This window comes from Rhipicephalus sanguineus, chromosome 10, assembly GCF_013339695.2.
Source record: "Rhipicephalus sanguineus isolate Rsan-2018 chromosome 10, BIME_Rsan_1.4, whole genome shotgun sequence".
Classification (NCBI taxonomy): domain Eukaryota; kingdom Metazoa; phylum Arthropoda; class Arachnida; order Ixodida; family Ixodidae; genus Rhipicephalus; species Rhipicephalus sanguineus.
Genome location: NC_051185.1, coordinates 141723959 through 141745905, shown reverse-complemented (window position 1 = coordinate 141745905; position 21947 = coordinate 141723959). Strand labels below are relative to the sequence as shown.

The 21947-nt window shown below is 45.7% G+C and overlaps 3 protein-coding genes across 3 annotated transcripts in view; all 3 read left to right on the top strand.

Annotated features, from left to right (window-relative positions):
• LOC119372507 (uncharacterized peptidase C1-like protein F26E4.3) overlaps positions 1–19256 on the top strand; it is a 32692-nt gene extending 13436 nt beyond the window's left edge. The window contains 9 exon segments of the mRNA XM_037642984.2: positions 845–935; positions 6088–6190; positions 6193–6228; positions 7695–7848; positions 9681–9843; positions 11213–11258; positions 11638–11761; positions 18057–18099; positions 18926–19256. Of these exon segments, the coding sequence (XP_037498912.1) occupies positions 845–935; positions 6088–6190; positions 6193–6228; positions 7695–7848; positions 9681–9843; positions 11213–11258; positions 11638–11761; positions 18057–18099; positions 18926–19141 (976 nt within the window). The 3' untranslated portion in view covers positions 19142–19256.
• The window catches only part of LOC125760108 (uncharacterized), a 250705-nt gene that overhangs the window by 53117 nt on the left and 175641 nt on the right, over positions 1–21947 (top strand). The gene's annotated exons all lie outside the window — the stretch shown is intronic.
• The window catches only part of LOC119372509 (D-amino-acid oxidase), a 236917-nt gene that overhangs the window by 46616 nt on the left and 168354 nt on the right, over positions 1–21947 (top strand). The window lies entirely within an intron of this gene.

Below are 21947 nucleotides of genomic sequence, written 5' to 3'. Positions count from 1 at the left end.
TGTCCAGCCCGTACTTATAGTGTTCCATATTCCTGCCGCTTAAGACACCACTGTTCATCTGCACCAACCAGAATTTTAATTCCTTACGTAAAGTAATTTCACTGCATATTTCAGTCTAATACAATATAGATATATATTTTAACTGCTTGAGTGTTTAGTCATCGCAATCAGCTCCCGCAAGAATAAATGTGGGCGCGAGAGATCAGTGAGTTAGGCACAAGAAAACTGTAGATATCCTCTGGTTAAATAAAGTTCCGTGTGTTTCGGTACAGCATCTCTTTTGCTGTCGATGAAACAGATACCATTTCTTCTATCGATGCTACGCGGTCACGATCTAACTTGTCGATCGCTATTGGCTCCTTCACGCAAGTTGAGGAACGTAGATAATCACTGTTGCAACGGTGTCGCAGTGGTTAGCGCGCTCGGCTACGGAGTGGTAGCAGTCGCACCGGGGCATATGTTTGAATCGTCATCGTGAGTATAGTCTTCAGTGAAGATTCCGTAAAATATGCGCAGTTTTTCCTCCACGGCTTCTCTGCCACGGCGTTCTGGTGAAGGTGGGTTCGCACTGACCGAAGTAATCGTCATGCATTATAACATAATCTGGACCGATAGCGTTCATTGATTAATCACAATTTTGAACAATGTCACATTGTAAGGATGGCGTGTTGGCGTGCAAGGACCCGTGTTGGCAACTAAGCGGAGACGTGCCCATGGTCTTTTTAAATTGTCGGAAAAGCCAGAACACTAATCCTAAACTATGCAACTTACACTTGCCTTCGGGAGCGGCTCCACATAGTCCGGCTGGATGGGCTTTGACACGGGTGTCCCTGCTCTCTCACAGGTGGCAGGCGACCAACTACTCCTTCTTCCAGGGAAAGCTTTTGGATGAAGGCATCCGCTACAGGCTCGGCACACACCAGCCGGAGAGACCGGTACGTTAAGCCAGTGCTTTTGTCTTCTTAGCTCAGGACACTCAGTGCGCGGGTGACCCGCCACGGTGGTCTAATGGTTAAGGTGCTCGACTGCTGACCCGAAGGTAGCGGGATCGAATCCCGGCCGCGGCGGCCGCATTTTCGGGGGAGGCGAAAATGCTTGAGGCCCGTGTACTTAGATTCAGGTGCACGTTAAAGAACCCCAGATGGTTGGAATTTCCGGGGCCCTCCACTATGGCGTCTCTCATAATCATATCGTGGTTTTGGGACATTAAAACCCCAACAATTATTATTATCAGTGCGCGGGTGGACGTATTAGTACACACTAGAGTCCGTATTATCACGGGGTCGTGGCGTTTACGAAGCATAGAAAACATAGAAAGAAAGGAGCGTGTGTGGCAGTATATTCTGAGAAGATAACTTCTGGGAGATATAGCCATAATGTCGCTTTCAGTGCGCGCTCATGGGATACTTAGGGAAAGGCGGGCGAGTGGTCGCTTCAGTAAAAGGACACGCGAGATTCTACGTCACGCAAAGCGACACTGTCGCCGAAAATGATAGCCTCAGAATACGGCCCTAGCATGCGAGCCACGCGATCCTGTGTTGACGCTTTCTTTCTGAACAATCAAGAGCGATGCATCCGGCGGAAGTGTTTCTCCTGCCATATATCTGCTAAACAAACTGCCCGAGCGGAGGCTCAGCGCTTCTGACGTCAGAATCCTGCTGCGCTCTAATTTTGCGCTGGGATTATCGTAATCGTCGGTGCTTGTCGTTTTCATCACGACTACTAAGTTAATGGTCGGCAAAGGAAAGCCACCAGCAGCGGTTCCTTAGCGGATATCGAGCGGCGCTGCTGATTGAGCTTCAGACGTGCTGCGACAGCAGAAAGAGCAGGGACAGAGAAAAGCGAGCTCTTTCATGTGTTCCTACTAATTTTTTTTTCTGCTTGCGCAGCGCGTCTAAATGTTCAAGTGTGAACCAACGAGTGTGCAAGGTAGTTTTCCTGCGCTGCTAGCCACGAGGGCGCCTAGCAGGTGGCTTATTAGGTGGTTTAGCACTTGGATAATAATAATTATTGTTGGGGTTTAACGTCCCAAAACCACGATATGATTATGAGGGACGCCTATAGTGGAGGGCTCCGGAAATTTCGACCACCTGGGGTTCTTTAACGTGCACCTAAATCTAAGTACACGGGCCTCGAGCATTTTCGCCGCCATCGAAAACGCAGCCGCCGCGGCCGGGATTCGATCCCGCGACCTGCGGGTCAGTAACCGAGTACCATAACCACTAGACCACCGAGGCGGGTCGCTTAGCACGTGGATGAAAATCGAGTCGCGGTGGCCGCGTTTCGGTGGAAGCGGATTGCAAGAAGACAGGTAAATTTACCTTTAGATGCATGCTAAGGAAGCCCAGGTGGCCAAAATAAAGCCATAGCCCAACATCACATAGTTTAATGTTGTAAAACCACATAGTTTAATGTTGAACGAAAGAAGGGGATCTTTTTTTTTTTTTCCTGTGTGTGTGGGGGGGGGGGGGGGATTGATTCATGTGGTTTTAGTTTAACATTAACATAGGGGAGAGGCACCATCAATATGGTTATACTCAGTGTTGTAGGCGTTACCGAAAAAAAGTGACTAAATACGTTACTCGTTACGCAGGCAAAAAAGGAACGCGTTACCGCCCTACGTTACCTCTTAAAAAAGGTAACGCGTTACCGTTACAGTTACCTTAAAAAAGTAACGGACGTTGCTTCTGCCGTTACTTTATCGTCAGAAATTTTATTCACCGCATTTTCACTGTAGGAACTCCAAATAACAGTTTTACAAAGCTGATATTTATAATTCACAAAAAAACTTCTATCACGCACTACAATTTTTGCGCGAAGTACTGATTTAACAAGAATAGGTTGCACAAATATGTACCATGGCAACGGTAGCGTAGCCAGAAAGTTTTTTCGGGGGTGTGGCGGGGGGCGTGAGGTCATACTTTATGTATGGTTGTGCGTACATTTGTATGTGTGCCTGTAGATATATACATAGAAAATTGAAGGATTTCGGGGGAAGGTGTCGAGGAGGGTTGAACCCCCCAACCTCCTTTCCCCCCTCCCCCCACCCCTCCGGCAGCAATAGTGGAGTGACCTAAAGTCGCCTGTACAGTTACATGTGTGGCTGCTAACTCTGTGGCACACGGTAAATTCATTTTCTCAGTGTGACGTTAAACACAAAATGAGATTTTATCGTCAACGCTCTCGTTAAAGAAAACATTACAAATCTCAACAAATTTACAGTAATTCTGACGGTGCGCTTCTACTAACGAGACAGATGATGAAATAGTCATAAAGAAATGCTTAAACGGCTTAGTTCTGAGGGAAAAAAAAGATTTGCACACATATGAATTTATCCCCTTTAAAAGTCTGTACACTTGCCTCAAACATTGCGAGCGTTTATCTGAACGTGTTCAAGGTCAGTCTCGTTCGCTGAAAAATTGGGTGACTATGGAAGCGTGTACCCGCAGTTGGCGATAGAAGGAAGCAAATTTCATTCTGAAAACAGAGTTGATAACCATCGCTAGATTATTGCAAGGAGAATTTTCTAATAACTACAGCTTCTTGGAAAAATAAAGCAACGGCTGCATTTCAAAGCTGTCATCGGACAGATTACCTCTCTTCTTAATGAATACATCCGCACATACACTAAATAGGCACTCGAACGCCTGGTGGAATAGGCACTCGAACGCTTGATGAATGATAATAGCGCGAAAAAAAGTAGGACGAGACGAACAAGGCTACAGCACATGCTGTGGCCTTCTTAGTCTCGTCCTACGTTTTTTCGTGCTATTTTCATTCATCGTAAATTACCAACTCACCCAACAGTCTACTTTTAACGCCTGGCGGGCCGGCATCAGTACGCCGCTGCGACAAAAGAACGTCGGGGCGAGCTCTACAATAGTGGCGCCTATGAGACGAGGGAATTTTGTGTAAAACTTCCGGGATAATTGAAAAAGAAAAGTAACGAGTAACGTGACACCTCACGCTACCGAAAAATGTTAACGTAAGTACGTTACCCGTTACAGTTCCTAAATAGTAACGAGTACGTTACTAAGTTACCGAAAAAAGTAACGCGTTACCGGTAACGCCGTTACTTGTAACGCGTTACCACCAACACTGGTTATACTATAGGAGCTAGCTGAGCGCTGTTGTTGTTGCCTCCATTATGGGAGTGTCGTTCTTTTTTCTTACTAATAAATTTTCGTTAACTTACGAAAGCTAAGCACCGGCTGATGTGTACCGACGTAAGTTCCAAAGGTTGGACGCACGATGCTCGAGCAGCGATCGGGTCCGCTTTGCCGTTGTTATCACGGCGACACTATGTCACCAGCAACGGGATGATAGAGTTTCTTAAAAAAAAAAAAAACACGGAGGAAGGAAATGAGACTCGGAGGCGACATCACTTTACGACCTTGACGAGCTAGTCATGAAAAAATATGAAGGGAAAGCTCACGGCAAATGCACAGGTCATCACTGGTGCTACAGTCAACCGCCCCGAATAGCACGGAAGAGAGCAAAGAGGGAGAGGGCGAAGAGTCGGTCATGACGACTACGTCAGTGTAGGAGCTTCCGCGAATCACGTCTTGTTGAATGTCAGGCAACCACGCAGTGCCTGCTTCCCATGATCAACGCGCACACAGACGCTGCAGGAAAGGAAGGACGCGGCGTCAGAGGAAGTTAACTTGCCGAAACGAGATGCCTGACGTCACGCTCCTATTTTTTGACAGCGAAACTGAGTACGGTTAAGGGTCCATGTATTTCTCGTGCTTGTGCGTCCACAAAAAAAAAAAAAAAGCGAGCGTGGGCCGATCCCGAAGGTAGAGCGCAATGCCGGAGACCGAGCCACAACGGAGAAGCGAGGTTCGATAACACTCCGCCTTAGCCTAATGATAATAATAAATAATAATTTCTTGGGTTTTACGTGCCAAAGCTGCGACATGACCATGATGACGCAAGCCGTAGCGGATGGCTCCGGATAATTTCTACAAATTGGAGTTTCTAAGGAGCACTGACATTGCACAGTATACGGGTCTATAGCATGTCGCCTCCTTTGAGATGTTTCCGCCGCAAATAATAAATGATGGTAGGATAAACAAATATTCGGGATAATGAAAGATCCGCTATCTACGTGGTTAGCTAACACTAGCAATTATTCAGCCATATTTAGCCAAAATTGTTCATTTAATAAACGTCCAATCTAATGTAAAGTTAGTTTAATAAATCTGTACGACATGGTTGATTCAGTTTGTTCTAGAAGGGTTTCGGCTGAAGTGCCACACCAGGCCATTAACAACGGAAGAGTATAGATTTATCTTTAGCCAAGAATCCAAGAAGACTGCTAACCAAATCATTCAGTGAGTATCGCAGTAATATAACAACGCCATCGTCACTACCATTATTCAGGGACGAAATTAAATAGATATACTCTTGTCTAACACTGTGCGACGTGCTACAGCTTCGGTGGTCTTCCATTTCTCACGGAGATTTCTGCAGATGTTCCTCTTTTTTTTTTCTGATTTTCGTTCTTCCATTCACAACAGTTATACAAAAGGAAACTTTGCCGCTTGCGTCTACGGGAGCTGCGACTACGGCGGCTCTTTTCTGCATGATCCGAGCCCCACAACCTTCGAATTACGCGCAATTCGAAGGTTGCGCTGCCTTTTTTGCTTTTTTTTCTCGTCCACTTTAATTGTTTTCAGTTTAGGTAATGATTATTGCACAACTATGCTTTCCTTGGCTTAATTGTCTGTTGGTTTCATTGGTTATAATAAATAGAAGACAGCTAGATATACGTTAAAAAAGGGTTAACGAACTAATAATAATAATATCGGAAATTAGGGACGCCGTAGTGGAGGGCTCCGGAAATTTCGACCATCCGGTGCTCTTTAACGTGCACTGACATCGCACAGTACACGGGCCTCTATCATTTCGCCTCCATCGAAACGCGACCGTGCGGCCGGGATCGAACCCGCGACCTTCGTGTCACCAGCCTAGCACCGTAACCGCTACACTACCGCGTAGAACGGGTTAACTAACTTGTGAAACGACTTTTCGAGTCTGACAGATGTGCGTGTATTTTTTTCTTTCTTTTTTGCACATTGGTAGACTGCCGAGATGAGTGAGTTGCACTTGAAGAAGCGAGAGCAGCTGCCGGAGGAGTTCGACGCCCGCATCCGCTGGTCGGGACTGGTGCACGGTGTGCGCGACCAAGGGACTGCGCATCCTCTTGGGCCTTCTCGACGGCAGGTATGTGCTAGTATCCTTCTCACCGTGTATAGTCATGGGCGGGGGGCTCTCCATTAGGAAGGGGGGAGGGGGGCGGGAGGGGTTCACTGCTTCACTGCAGCACCGCCCCCACCCCCCGCCCCATTGGACGAGTCCGAAAGAAAACGCGCCTCGCGATGAATACAGAAACGAAAAATGAAGCCGTGACGTGCTGCTCGCGACGGCTTGCCTTAGGCCCCCGGCTTTTCGGAGGTAAAAGTGGAAAGCAAACAGTGCTTACAATGCAACATCAGGGGCCCACGGTAGGCATTATCGTTAAAAACCTATATGGTCATAATTCTGCGCATCAAACTGTGATGGGACAGGTCTGACTGAGTAAACATATGGGGCTGACTTGCCCCCCTCCCCTGCCCCACCCCCCGTTGAGTAAAAAAAAGGGGGGGGGGTTCCTTCCTCCTGCTCTGAACACCGTTTACATCACCGTTTACAACACCGTATTACATCATTTCTTATCAGACATTGCACATAAACTTTACCCACCCAATTCTACTTATCGCTACTATATAATAATAATAATAATAATAATAATAATAATAATAATAATAATAATAATAATAATAATAATAATAATAATAATAATAATAATAATAATCCTTCGGGGGCCGTTGGGTGTCTTATTAAATAAGTAAATAAAAGTCGACTTTCATCTCAGCCTATGCCGCCCTCAGTTTGCTTGAAAGGGGCCATGACACGGTCACCCAATAATTTGCTGTTTTCAGCGAAAAATAGAAGTAGAGGGTCTATTGTACCTGTACATATATACAAAATGCACTGTACAAGAATATTTCAATACAAAATAAGTCCTAAGAGTCGCCGGCTATACGCCCCGCCCACCGCCGGTGACTGCCATTTTGCCATGGCGTGTGTGACGTCATGTGCTGCATGGAACAAAGCCGTTGTCTTCTACCAAAGTTTCAGCCGCTGCAAATCGTTCAATATCAATGCCAAGCTGAAGAAATCTGATATCCTCGTTTGCACGCGCCGCTGACCACGGAACAAAATGAGTCTCCGGAATGCAGACGATCGCACAGCGAGCAGCTTGTTACGTCACGGCTCGCGAGTGCGCCAGTGTTGCTCGACTCTCAGGCCGCTCGTGTCCTTATATAAAAAAAAATTCGATTATAAATTAGCGCTGGACCAAATACGCTCAAATTTCGCCAGTTTGTTTGTGAGCGCACAAGGATTAACCCACACAGCACGGATTATGACCGAAAATTGAGTGTTGTGGCCGCTTTAATGCTTATCTGTTACCCTGCAACTTGCTGCCCGAGAGATTAGCAGCGGTCGAGACCGCTATGATTATATCGTACTATTAATTTGGATGGTATCGGGCGCAGTAAAAGCTGCGTTTTCGTTAGGCATGTCACTCAACCAATTAGGCTGAGGAGTCACGTTCACAGCAGGCTGGCTTGTGTATAACTTCGCAGCTGTGGCTTCGGACCGGCTCTCGATCCAGTCTCGTGGCGTGGACAAGGTGGAAGTGTCGCCGCAGGACCTGATGTCCTGCCTCACCGGAGGACGCCGAGTGGTCTGCCAGGGTGGACACCCCGACCGCGGCTGGAGGTTCCTCGTCAACTACGGGTACGTCACTAAGGTTACCACAAAATTGACGAACCCTTGCTTACAGGGTGCGTTCTAACTCTGGCGGCCAATTCTGGCGACCAGCTAAGCTTGGCGTTTGAGTACCACACGTACCACTACTCTCTCTCTCTTTCTTTCTTTCTTTCTTTCTTTCTTTCTTTCTTTCTTTCTTTCTTTCTTTCTTTCTTTCTTTCTTTCTTTCTTTCTTTCTTTCTTTCTTTCTTTCTTTCTTTCTTTCTTCTTTCTTTCTTTCTTTCTTTCTTTCTTTCTTTCTTTCTTTCTTTCTTCTTTCTTTCTTCTGTCTGTCTGTCTGTCTGTCGGTCTGTCTGTCTGGTCTGTCTGTCTGTCGCTGTCTGTGTCTGTCTGTCTGTCTGTCTGTCTGTCTGTCTGTCTGTCTGTCTGTCTGTCTGTCTGTCTGTCTGTCTGTCTGTCTGTCTCATCATTGCCCAATATGCTCCCTTCTAAGTGTTTCCTTCCTCCATGGCGGGAATTGGACCTCCATCTACATGCTTAACAGCGCAACACTTAAGTTGCTAGAGGCAACAACGACAGTCATGCGTTCATATGCAGGCAACAAAGAAATGTGACAACGTGAATTGACATGTCACCTCGATAAAATATCAGATTTCCATGTCAGGAACGGCTGATCGCCGACAAGCCCACGATCGAGAGAGCATCAATGGTTGGAAAACGCCGCGTACCAATACGCGTGTGACCGGCGCACCTTCGAGGGACGCATTTCTGTAAGCTCTCCGGTGCATGGGTTTCTCTTGTACGACGCCGCCACCGAAATCCGTGAGTTATAACAAGCTTGACTTGAAACGTAACACGCATGTTCAAACCCTGACGCAGTTATGGACGTGTCTGCGCGGTAGACAACCGTCTGTAAAGGGTACTTCTCCGCGGCAAGAAGCTGTATGCGGCAAAGCCCACTTCAACGTTTCTTTTTCACGGTGGTTCGTGCCTCGAAAGCCCTTTATGCACCAAGAATTCCCACATTCACGCATGCGCAACCAAGAATCTTACCATTGCAACGCTAGGACACCAAGGGGTTTATTCTCGTTAATTAAGCTAAACTCGGCGGAGTTCACCAGCTGGCCCCGGCACGATATGGACCCACATTCGACACTAAAGCTCTTACGCTAGCCTTACTCGACGTGACGGCATTTTACCCCGTAACATGATAAGAATTTCTGCTTTCAGGAACACCTGCTCATCCCTTGTGATAATGATGGACTGTGCCGGTTGTTGCAGATGTGGTACAGAAGCAGCTCTAAATAACGTGTGACTGCCCATGATGTGAAGATCTGAGATGTATTACATATATGTTAAAGCTAAAGCCTTAGATGCCTCATCAAATGCGAAACAGTCGGCGTCCCGCGTCGGCGGCGTCAACACGAGTGATGCAAGAAATCATCATGGCGTCACAGATCACCGAAATTTGTGACTTCACTATGACGTCATCGCGTAACATCGTCGCTCGGTCAAAGGTGGGCCGATCACGGAGGCACTGCAAAACCAGGTGAGCCGCAGAAAACTTGCAATGCCTCCAATCATGAAGGCAGTCCGAAACCACGCTAGGTGCAGAAATGTCTCGGAACGGGGCGAGTGAGGATCAATACATCGGCTGAGCAGAAAAAGCAGATGGCTTTCGCCTTCGAGTCATCTTAGGCGAATGCATAAGGGACCCTGTGAGTAGGGACATGTAGGCATAAGGGAAATAAGGGCATAAGGGACAGGGCATAAGGTCCCTTGTGTAGGCATAAGGGACATGTAGTATACATGTGTATTCAGCTGCGCTGTAACTGTGTGGCCGTACTCTCTATACGCAGTGGAGTTTCCGAGGAGTGCTACCCGTACGAAGGTGCGCACAACAACGCGAGCAGCAGCTGCCGCATTCCCCGGAGGCGCAACCCGATTGAAGACGCGGAATGCCCCACGAGGAGGACTGAGCAGAAGCACTTCTCGACTCCGCCGTACAGGGTGCCCGCTAACGTGAGTATGACACCAACTCGCTCTTAAGTGCGTAAGCATTTTTATGCAGGCTTGACGACAAAACTGTCCGTCCGTCCCTATATGATGTAAGACGATTGCCGCCATAAAGGAATAAATTTATAAAACCAAACATGGGCGTCGGCAGGATTGTGTCTTGCGGGTTGCAAACCCATGTTGCATCGAGGTAGGAAAGCGGGGGGGGGGAGAGTCTTGTGGCAGGAGGGGGCACTTTTACACCCCCTGCCGACGCTCATGAAACCAAAGTATTTCCTTGGCGAAGTTAGGTATGCAAAATTGTTGTAGACGAGCACAAAAGAAGGAGCAAGTGCTGCCTAATGAATTCATTCTACAGCACAACGTAGCTCCCATACAGCTGTCCAGCCCTCATGCATACGCCCCCTTCTCTGAGCCACGCAGAAGGCGAAGGTTATTACTTTTGTTCGTGAATTTGCGGTGTCGCAAAGGATTATTTCAGCTTGCGTATCGCAAATCACAAGGGAACCTGCCATGTTTTTTTATGAGATGGGATAATTATAGCAAAAGAAGGCACGAAATATTGACGTCCTACATCTATTAAACAGTAATGGCCTGAAATAAATGCACCTGTTCGTCTGACTGGCAACATTTTAACTATTTTGGAGTAGCCTTGCTTGTTATTGAACGATATATCTGGAAATAAATGGCAATAGCAAAAACGAAACAAAACAAAAGAAAAAAACGCCAACACGGCCGCCATCATACTTTCGGATAAAGGAACAAAACGGTTGGATGCAAAACAGAGGATGGAGAACCCTCGCATTTTAGGGGCGAAGCTCCTCTTAGTCTAACCTTGTCACGCGTCCGGCGTCCGGCGTAACCGGCCCATCACCGATCCTTTGCAAACTGCCCACTACTTCGTCTTTGCAAAAATCCCACTACGACCCATCACCGATCCATTACTTCACCGACCATAAAGCCGTTATAATGAAGGGGGAACGGAAGCCACCTTTGCAAACTGCCCACTACTTCGTCTTTGCAAACATCCCACTACGACCCATCACCGATCCATCACTTCACCGACCATAAAGCCGTTATAATGAAGGGGGATATACAGTGTTTGTCACGTCTTTGATGATGTACTGGGCTATCGCTTTGATTACTGCTGGGCGAAACCACTGAAGATTTCACGGTGTAACCATGATTGCTTCAGGAGCTTCGCCCAAGCTCTTCATCATTCACCCGTGGATATGCTGTGAATTTTTTTTACATCTATATCAATCTTGTAAAAAATATGTAGTGAGACAGGACAACATTAACCTTATAGGTACTTGCCATGATGTGATAGAGTATCGCGAAAGTAAACATTGCGTCCTTTCCGTGGCTGTCGCAGGAGGAGGACATTATGCAAGAGATCTACGCCAACGGTCCTGTCCAAGGTAGGCGACCTCCTCCATTTGCCGGAGTAGCACGAGCCCCGTGTTTACAAAAGTTTTTACGCTAGAACTACATGTTCGTAAGAAGAGGTAGTGGCCAAAGTAGTGTCCTTAGTTTCTACTCTTTGGAGGGGCTTCAGAGTTCGTCTTAATGAGTGAGCTATGCTTAACGGTCAAGCCATTCTAATACGATGTTGATGTTTTGATTGATAAAATCTCAAGGGATGGGGAGGCACTTGCAAGGAGTGTCCACCCCACCCAGAACGCAAGGGGGTCAGCAGGACCTCCCTTGCGGGGGTATGCCTGTTTTAGTCGGAGTACTCCTACTTTCCAACCTCTAGTTGTTCATTCTCCTTCTCACTCCCTCTCCGCCTGCTCGCAGCACTGATGCTGGTGAAGGAGGACTTATTCGTGTACCGCTCGGGCGTCTACAGGCATACGCGCATCTCGGAGTCCCTGCCTCCCGAGTTCCGCAGGAGCGGCTGGCATTCGGTCCGCATTCTCGGGTCAGTATTTGCTGGGGCCTCCGAGCATGAGGTCTGACAACTATCGTATCTATAAAGAGCGCGCAAGGCAACCCACAAGCATCCCTGCAACGAACACCACTTCGGCTCACCTAAACGGTACATTCAACGTGTGACGAATGCTGTGCAGCGTACACACACGCATAAACACGAAAATGGATGGTCTACCCCCGTTCGCCCTTTATCAACCCCGTCGGCCCATAAATAAATAAATAAATAAATAGTCTTTATTTTTCCCATGCAAAAAAGGGGGGGAAAGGACCACAGACCAAAAGCTACAAAACTGTAGCTTGAGTGCGCCTGAGGCCCAACATAATACATTCATACAATATACATGGCAGACATACCAAAAACGCAGTCAACAAGTAAAATAATCACACTGTACATAGCGTTGTATGGTTACATACAAGCTAGACCTACAACCTAGATCTACGCAAGTTTCGACAAAAATGAAATGAAATACGCCACTGGTATAGCAGACATACGAAAAGCAAAAACAAGAAAACCTATACACTGCAGCTTACAAAATATTTTTTTATGTTCTTTAGGTGTCAAGGTGAGTACGTGGCTATGAGCTGTTTCATATGTGTTTAAGATCGTTGGCAAGAGAAATTGCAGAGTTTGGTTTCCGTAGTTAGTTCTCTTCTAGTGCAAACAGCTTTGTCTTTTAAGGTTAAATTAGCTAAAGATATGAAAAACTCGTTTGAGGCGGGTGGTGAAAATCTAAAGTGATACAGTAGCCGATGTTCAAAAGTTGTGGTAAGACGAATAATATTATATTTAACAAAGAACTCTCTAGTGTGTGCTCTGTAACTAACGCCAGCAACATGCCTCACGGCTTTCTTTTGTAATACCAATAGTCTGTTTAGGTTAGTTTGTCATGTCGTGCCCCAAACCAAATGACAATAATTAATGTGCGATTGAAAGACAGCATGATAGATTCTTAGTTTTAAGCGGGTAGGGAAATCAAATCGACATCTGGAAAGGAAACCAACTGACTGATGCAACTTCTTTTCAATGTACGCTACGTGATTTGTCCATCTCAATAACGAGTCAAAAACTACTCCAAGTGACTTAAAAGAGTCTATTATATCTATTTGATTTTCGTAAAGCACTAGGCGGTTTGTAGGGGCAACCACAATATTTATGGGCCGAAAAAAGACAGCTTTCGTTTTTTTAGTGTTTATGAGCAATCCATTTGCCCTTGACCATTCACTCATCGATTCTAAAACAGCATTTCCTCTATATATAAGCTCGTCGGGGTTGTGCCCGGTAAGAAATATGCTTGTATCGTCAGCATAAAGAATGAACTGTGGGTCACTAGAAATGTTAATTATATCATTAATATAAACATTAAAAAGTAGAGGGCCGAGCAAGCTACCTTGGGGAACACCGCATTTGATTGACCGCAGAGCAGATACCTGACCATCAACAGTGACTGCTTGGTTATGTTGATTCAAGTACGACCGAAAAACATCAAGGCAAGGACCTCGTATACCATATTTATTGAGCTTATCGATCAAAATCTCGTGATTTAAAAGGTCAAACGCCTTAGTAAAATCTATGAATATTCCAAGCGTTAATTTTTTCTGGTCAATATTATGCAAAATAATTTCTTTCTGTAACAGCAAAGCAGACTCGGTTGATTTCCCTTTACGAAATCCGAACTGGAAATCGGTTATCAATGAATGATTGTGGAAAAAACTGTCTACTTTCTTCAATAAAATTTTTTCAAAGGCTTTAGAAAATAAAGGAAGTACGGAAATTGGACGATAATTAGATAAAAGATTTTTTTCGCCACCTTTGAAAATAATAGAAACCTTCGCGGTTTTCATTCCTTTGGGGAAAACAGCCGATGCAATGCATTGATTGAATATATGTACTAGACAATGAACTAAAATATCGGCAACAAACTTAATTGGCTTTATTTGTAGCCCATTGCAATCTTTAGCGGAGGTCGTTTTAAGGTTCATCAGTGCGGAAAACATCTCGTCATTGTCAGTGTCATGAAATACTACAGACTCACTAACAGTGTTTGAAACGAAACTAAGCGCTTTTTGTGGGCATCCAGAAGGCGTAAAGCTTGTAAAAAATTCGTTAAACTTATCAGCTAATTCAGTCCCGGAGGCTGCAATACCTTCGATGGTCAGTTCACCAAGGGCGTTTCCTTTACTCCTCCTTAGAAATGTGTCGTTTAGATATTTCCAAAACAATTTCGAGTTGTTTTTGTTTTTTTCGAAGAAACAGTTTTGAAATGCAGATTTTGACCTTCGAAGCTCTTTGTTCAGTTTATTTCGATAAGCTTTAAACACCTTCAGGTCAACAGGGTCGCGGGTAACGATAAAACGTTTGAAAAGCTTACTCTTGCGTTTAATCATCTTTGTATGTTCGGGAGTTATCCATGGCTTACGTAATTTAACGTTTTTAACTTTCGTTTTCCACGGAAAACACCTGTCATAAATTTCTTTTATGGAAGTAATAAATAATTCGTATGATTGATCAGGTTCAGGACAAGCAAGAACTGCGGACCAATCGGCGTTTAGCACACAGTCGCGAAAAAGACAGAGAGCCTGCTCACTCATACACTGGTAAGAATATACACAACGGTTGCAAGCTCTGTCATCAGTTTGAAACGAAAAACAGGCAAATATAGCGCAGTGATCGCTGATGTCACAAGCAATCGTGCCAGCACAGTTTACAATAGAAGCCACATCAACAATAAATAAGTCAAGTGTACTAGTGGACGATGCTGTGACTCGCGTGGGGGTTTTGATAAGGTTCTGGAAACCATTTGTTGAAATAACAGACATAAAATCGGAAGCAGCGCCTGTCAGGTCCATAACATTAATATTGAAATCTCCTCCGGTAACAGCCATACAGTTTTGTAAGCAACACGAATCAAGAAACATTTCAAAAAACCTTAGGAAAACGATTATATTGCCAGATGGTGGCCTATAAACTACCGATACAATTTTTCCATTAATTTTTGCGGTAAGTATTTCATAATCTGGCGTTATTAAAGAAAACTCTGGGACCAATTCAACCTTGAACTTTTGCTTCACATAAAATGCAACGCCCTCTCCTCGTGAAGGGCGGTTGAGATGATGTGCATATCCAGGAATATTCTTGAAATCGGCATCATACACTGCCCATGTTTCCGTTAGTAATACTACGTCAAAATTGCAAGACATGCTTTGCAGAAGATAATCTAGGTCGTCGCTCTTGTTACGGATGGACCGAATGTTTAAGTGCATTACAGAAAAACCATTTGTTATCTCAGGACAAGAATTCACGCGGTGTGGTAGAAGAAGTTCGAAGTAATTCATAGCTGAGAGTGTAGTTACGCAGTTAATGCCGCAAGGTCAGCTTCAGACCGAACTGCAACAGCGGCATCGCCCGCTTTCTTTCTGATAAGTATTCTTCCGTTAGTGTGCCATGCAAACGCATAGCCAGACCGCTTAATCCACTCTTTACACTTCGAGAGCAGGTCACGAGACCGCTTCGTCATGTTTTCTGAGACGTAAACATTGCTATTCGCGATCCGCAGTGCCCGCCTCCCTGCTAGCCATTTGTCTCTTACTTCCTGTCGAGTGAATCGCACGATAACACCCGGGATTCTGTCTGGCCTTGATGGAAGTCTGTGCACTGCGGCGACGTCTTGGGTGCCTAAGGTGTCAAGGTGGAGCTGAGCCGCAATTTCATTAATTTTGCTCAGCAGGTCTTCAGGTTCCGTTTTTGGGATGCCATGAAACTCGAGGTTTAGCCGCCGGCTCCGCCATTCCAAGTCATCAATTTCTGCTTGCATTTCAGCTATCAATTTCATGTCGCTCGCCTGCTCTAGGCTAACCACACGCGCTTTTAGCTGCTTAGTCTTTTTCCTGAGCATCAAGACGCACTGTGAACCTGTCAAATTCGGCAGAAAGCATTTCAATCGATTTCTCGATGCCATCAACTTTTTCAGGCAAAGAGAGAAGAGAGCTCAGCTTGGTGTTCATCTCAAGCAGCAGCGTGCGAACGTCCATCTCAAGAGAATCAGTGTTTCCGATATTAGCACCCTTTTTGCCGACTGGCTTACATGATATGCATTTCCAAACATTCTTTATCGAGTCTCTCTTACTACTGAATGAATCCTCAGACACACCAGAGCAAGCGCCTACATGGAAGAGGAATTTACACTCACAGCACATCAAATGCGGTTTGTTATCCTGAAGAAGATCTTTACAGGTACAGTGTCAATTTTTATGAAAGGGAACACGCGAACGCGTGGCCTGCGCTCTGCGACGGCTGCCTTCAGCTCCGTCAACCGACAGCTAACGAAAGCTCGCCCACTTTGGCGTCATCTATTGGCAAACAAAATAACAAGTCATGGCCGGTTGCGAAGCGCTTTTAGATAACGCTGCATCTCGGCTCGCGTAACGGGCGATGCAGGCAGCGCGTCGTCTGCCTGTCAACAAATCGAGCGTGGCGCGACAGCACTGCGCGAGCTGCAGGAATTGCCCTTAACGCGAGCCGTGAGGCAGCGTTATCTAAAGGCGCTTCTCAACCAGCCATGATTCGTTATTTTGTTAGCCAATAGATGACGCCAAAAGCGGGCAAGCTTTCGTTAGCTGTCGGTTGACGGCGCTTACGGCAGCCGCCGGAGCGCGCAGGCCATGCGCTCCCGTGTTCCCTTTCATAAAAATTGACACTGTACAGCAACGAGACATCCTTGACCAGTCCAGAGCACAGAGACAAAAGTTTCGGCACTATGGTAACATGTAACCGTTTGGCAGCAGCGGCAGAAAAGTTATACAAAGAATAACAAAACGTACTAACCTGCAAAATATACGAGCGAAGTTTAGACAGCGTGTTGACGCGAGTTGCCGCTGCTGCCAAGTGAGACGAAACGCCCACTGCACTTTCCAGCTGATATCCGTCAGGTGGCGGGATAGTGCTTGTGACGAAAAACTGGATGACGATCCGGGCTCCCGCGTCTGTATGAACACTTCGCCGTCAACAGACGATAAGTGCCCAAGATGACGGTCCAAAGGAAATCGGTGAAGGAAGGCAAGTCCGTCAGTGGTGCCCACTGCAAAATATACGAGCGAAGTTTAGACAGCGTGTTGACGCGAGTTGCCGCTGCTGCCAAGTGAGACGAAACGCCCACTGCACTTTCCAGCTGATATCCGTCAGGTGGCGGGATAGTGCTTGTGACTAAAAACTGGATGGCGATCCGGGCTCCCGCGTCTGTATGAACACTTCGCCGTCAACAGACGATAAGTGCCCAAGATGACGGTCCAAAGGAAATCGGTGAAGGAAGGCAAGTCCGTCAGTGGTGCCCACTGCAAAATATACGAGCGAAGTTTAGACAGCGTGTTGACGCGAGTTGCCGCTGCTGCCAAGTGAGACGAAACGCCCACTGCACTTTCCAGCTGATATCCGTCAGGTGGCGGGATAGTGCTTGTGACGAAAAACTGGATGACGATCCGGGCTCCCGCGTCTGTATGAACACTTCGCCGTCAACAGACGATAAGTGCCCAAGATGACGGTCCAAAGGAAATCGGTGAAGGAAGGCAAGTCCGTCAGTGGTAACCAGACCACAGGCTGCACCCTTGTACACCTGTAGTCGCACGCGATGCAACGTCCACTGAGTGGAATCAGCTACGAGATCCGATTATTTGTTCTGAAAGAGATTGTGCGCTGCTAATTCTTTCGGAGTCGGTATGGAGTATGCGGGTGCGCTTGAATCGCACAATCGGCGAGCCCTCTTTCATTTTCAGAAACGCTTTCAGAAAGCACAATCGGATCTTCTAGGCTGTAGCTTACGAACTGACGTACAGACACGAGTCCTACACACCACTATGCTGCAGGGTTGCCGAGACGGAAAACCTGTAGCATGGCCGCAAACAACGCATAACCGTTAGTAGTACTTCGATACACCGAAGACAGTGTGCTTCTTTGGGCAATTTAACAAATTAAATTTCACAAATTAGGCTACATTTCAAATCTTTCTTTTCGTGACAAATGTACTTGCCAGAGACAAAGACTGACACGTACGTTAGTTTAATTTTATTTTACGTGTACTCCATTTGGCTGGCACAGGGCAAAAATAATCCCAAGTCACCAAGGCCTAAACACCTCAAAGTGCATGAACATGTGCCGCTAAAAAGATGTGCCTATTATTACTTTTCTTCTGAAAAAAAAATGTAGTTTGCGGAGCCAGATCAAGATTTCCACCCATTTGGCCCTAGATTATTTTCTTACAAAAGTGAACACCGCGACTGCTTTTGTGTTCCAGATGGGGCGTCGACAGGTCTCAGTACCGGCCGATCAAGTACTGGGTAAGTGGCTGCATATTATGTTCAATTGATCGTTTTTTTTAGCAACGCAATCAACCATCGGAATAACCAGAAGTGCACACAGGGGTCGTATTACATAGCACATTGTTTTTAAAATTTTGCTTATTTTCCCTATCTTTTGTCACTGGCTGGCGCCGCTCAAGGTTTTTCGTTATCACCAGTATCGAGCACTCGCTTCGATTGACGATACGAAACGAATAGAGTGAAAAAAGGGAAAAAAATATTTTCATTCCCTCTTTTTTCACTAACTGCATCACTCGCTCATGTCTGGCGCTATTATTTACATAACCGTTATCTCTATGATGTATAAGCCGGCAAAATAAAAATGATACATTGCAAAAGGAGGATGCCTGCGCAGCGAATTCGCCAATGAAATTTTTGGCATGCATGTCCAATGCTTATTGAAGCCAGTGGGTAGGCAGAAACTTGTTTTCGGGAGGGGGGGGGGGGCACGGGTTTGGTGTGCCACCCCCTGGCTACGCCACTGATTGAAGCAGTGAAACTTGCAACCGGGACCTCCATTTTCTTTTCACGGACCTTTCAATTCAGGTCGGCAAGGTATTATTAGGCCGAACTGGAAAATGAACTTGGTGGCGCACAGGCCACCGCCATATTACCAAGGCGATGCTCAAAGCATCCATCCAACTATGCTGCACTGATCGAGATAGTGCAACAAGCAAATTTTTCTTAGCAAAACTTTTTGTTGGACTAGTTGGTACTTGTTTACTGAAATACAAAAAACTCGATGGTATGCGTTTTTTTCTTGTATTCCAGTAAACAAAAATATTTGTCGTCTCTTTCTCTCCAGCTCTGCGCCAACTCGTGGGGTCACGGCTGGGGCGAGAACGGCTACTTCCGCATCGTGCGAGGCGAAGACGAAAGCCAGATCGAGTCGTTCGTGCTCGCCGTGTGGGGCCGAAGTTACGCCTCCTACTACCGCCAGCAGGCGGCGCAGCAGCGGGAACGCGAGTACGACGGGTATCCCGAAAGCTACCCTGGCTACCCGCCCAATGACCTCAGCTAAAGCGCACCACCCACCAGTCTTACCTTCGCGACGAGTGCGCGCATTTACGTGCCTCAGATTCCCGATATAAGACGGCCGGAGCGCATATGTACATCGAAACTATACTCGGTTACAACCAGAGAAAAAATGCCAGCTCCACCAACAGCCATCGCTGTCCCTGGAGAACTTGCATAAATGCTGCATCCAAGAGCGCTTACCCATTTTGGTGACATCAAGCGCTTCTCGAGTATTTGATATAGTTGACCTTTCCCATACAGACAAACGTTTGTGTCGCTGGTTTTTGGTCGGAAACTTGAACGTCATGATAAATTTTGTTAGGGTTTCTGAAATCACTGCTAAGCCAAACGTAGCGTTTGAAGTAGTAACGACAAACCTTTCACTGTTAATATGCGTAATACACTCAAACCTCGATATAACGAATTATCGGTTATAACGAAGTAAATAAGGAATAGTCTTGTATAGTGTTGCAGATATACGTTTATAACGACTTTTCGGATATAACGAACTTACTTTCGTGCGAGATGAGACTTAGTTATAATGAGGTATTAATGTAGTATTTACAGTGGCCAATCAAAAAGCACTCACTGTTCGAGCGGAAACCACTGCATGACTGCCTTTGACAGCCAGGCGCGCTGCAGATCTGTGGGCGGACCTTACATTTCTTCCCTAGGTTTTAACCAGGTATAATAGTAAATCATCATCGCACATGTGTTCAAAACCATGAGATGCCACACAAAGCACTACTAACTACCGCTGCGACTGAAAACACGCCACTTCGCAGAACACCGACATTAGGTTATTCCAACACACTTCTGCCTAAAATTCTCCTGCAAAGGTGTCACTCAAACTTAAATGTCGCACCTTTATGTGCCACAGCTTCGCATTTAGCGCAGCAAGTCAGCCGTTCTTTCTTCGGCAGGCACTTTGTTGAAGGTTCCATTTAATGCCGTACTTTCATCGCATTAAGCGTAATAGAACAATGTAACCCTTATGCGCTAGGTTTTAATAACACTTAATTCTGACAAGGCCACAGAGTGCAGACATTGCCCTTGCATTTCGACCCTGACACAGCACTTTTACATACACACAGCAAGTTTGCTACGTCTAAGTGTGACATGGTCACTTAAATATTGCAAACTCTTTAAATGTGCCAACCACATGCTACTTCATTTTTCATGCTCTACAACATTAGAGAAGCATTACAAGTTTACTTCTGCATTAAAAAATGCAATGTGTTCATAATCAAGGTCACCTCTTTTCACAACATAGCAGAGGAACCCTTTCACGTAGTTGTTCGCTTTCTTGTTTATTTGTCTTTGAGACAATGCATTTTTATGTAATATCACCACAATGTTTTCAAGCTTTGTTTTGTTTACAAGACGTCAGAGATTTTAGCCAGCTTAAGCTGACGTGCAGTGTTTCAAGAGTGTTTGCATTGTTTACATGCTGGGCCCTGGCCCTCTTTTTTTACGAGCTGTATGTATTTCTCGTAGTTGAATAAATGCATCACTGCCCATCCACTGCCATTGCGAAAATGTTCTACTGTTTTCTTGTGTATTTTGTACTCGCCACCAATCGTACAAACGGAGTTGAGCAACTTTCTGCGTCGACACCTTCGAATGCTGTCCTCAAAGGCCAAATTCAGCCAAACACAGATATCTCCTCATAAATTTCTTAAACATGTATTCAAAGGGGCTTCAGAAGAAGGACACAAGAAGAATTTGTGCGGTGATACTCTTGACTCTTGGCCAATTTGAGTACTTGTTTGCTTTTTGCCTAGTAACATGACCGATGATGCAATTTACCTTCGACACTTATTAACATGAGCTTTTAAGAATCATAGTTCACACCAATAAGCAAAATTAACCAAGTTGCCATTGAGATTATATTACTCCTGTTCTATCTGGCTACAAATGTGACATGAAAACAGATGGCATGGCTACTTTTATCTTGAGTTCTGCCTCCTTCTCAAGTCTAGCGAATGGCAACCCTGGGCGGCCTGAACACAAATGGTACCAGAAGTCTCGTGACGTTAACTACAGATATGACGATGCCTCTAATAGAAATTAGAGTGAATTAAAAGTGAATCAATATACATTGGAGTCAATTAAGAGTGAATCAATGCACATTATTCTGGATCAATGGGCGAGGGAAAGTAAGAGCGCATCGCAGAGCACAGGCTTTCACTTACAATCTGGTTAGCGCTAGCTAAAGGGACCGGGTGACTTTTCTGGTGTCGTTACAATGCCATTATGCTTCTTATGCCCTGTTATAGCCAATTGGTGGGTGTTGACTTTGCATTAAAAAAATGCATCCTTCAAGAGAAGTACTCAACAAAGTTTGTGTTACTTGTTTGTCATTTATATTAGCTGGTCTGCAACGGTCAAGTTAGGGCTCTTGTAGAAGACGCTTTTTGGATTTTACTCCCATAATTGATTTATTGCAATAGCAATCATATGGACACTTCAGGCGAATTCTTGCCGTCGCCGTGACATTCCATGTAAAATCATGTTCTATGTGCGAGAGGAAGCGTGTGAGGACTGCAGACGAACACTGCTCAAGCAGAGAGGAAATGTGCAGGCCGTCTTTCATTAAGCAAAATGCGCATGGGGATATGTGCCAGAAGGTGGGCTGCAGGGCTCCGGCAGGAAACGCGTACGTCAACCGACTGGGCTGGATTGCCCACGGTCACAGGCGCCGTATCTCTGAATGGGAACTGCATACGGCTCATACCTTTGCACGTCCTGTGCTCTCGTCACAAAGTTTGCGTTGAAGCCACAGACAGCACGAAGGTCACTTTGCTCGC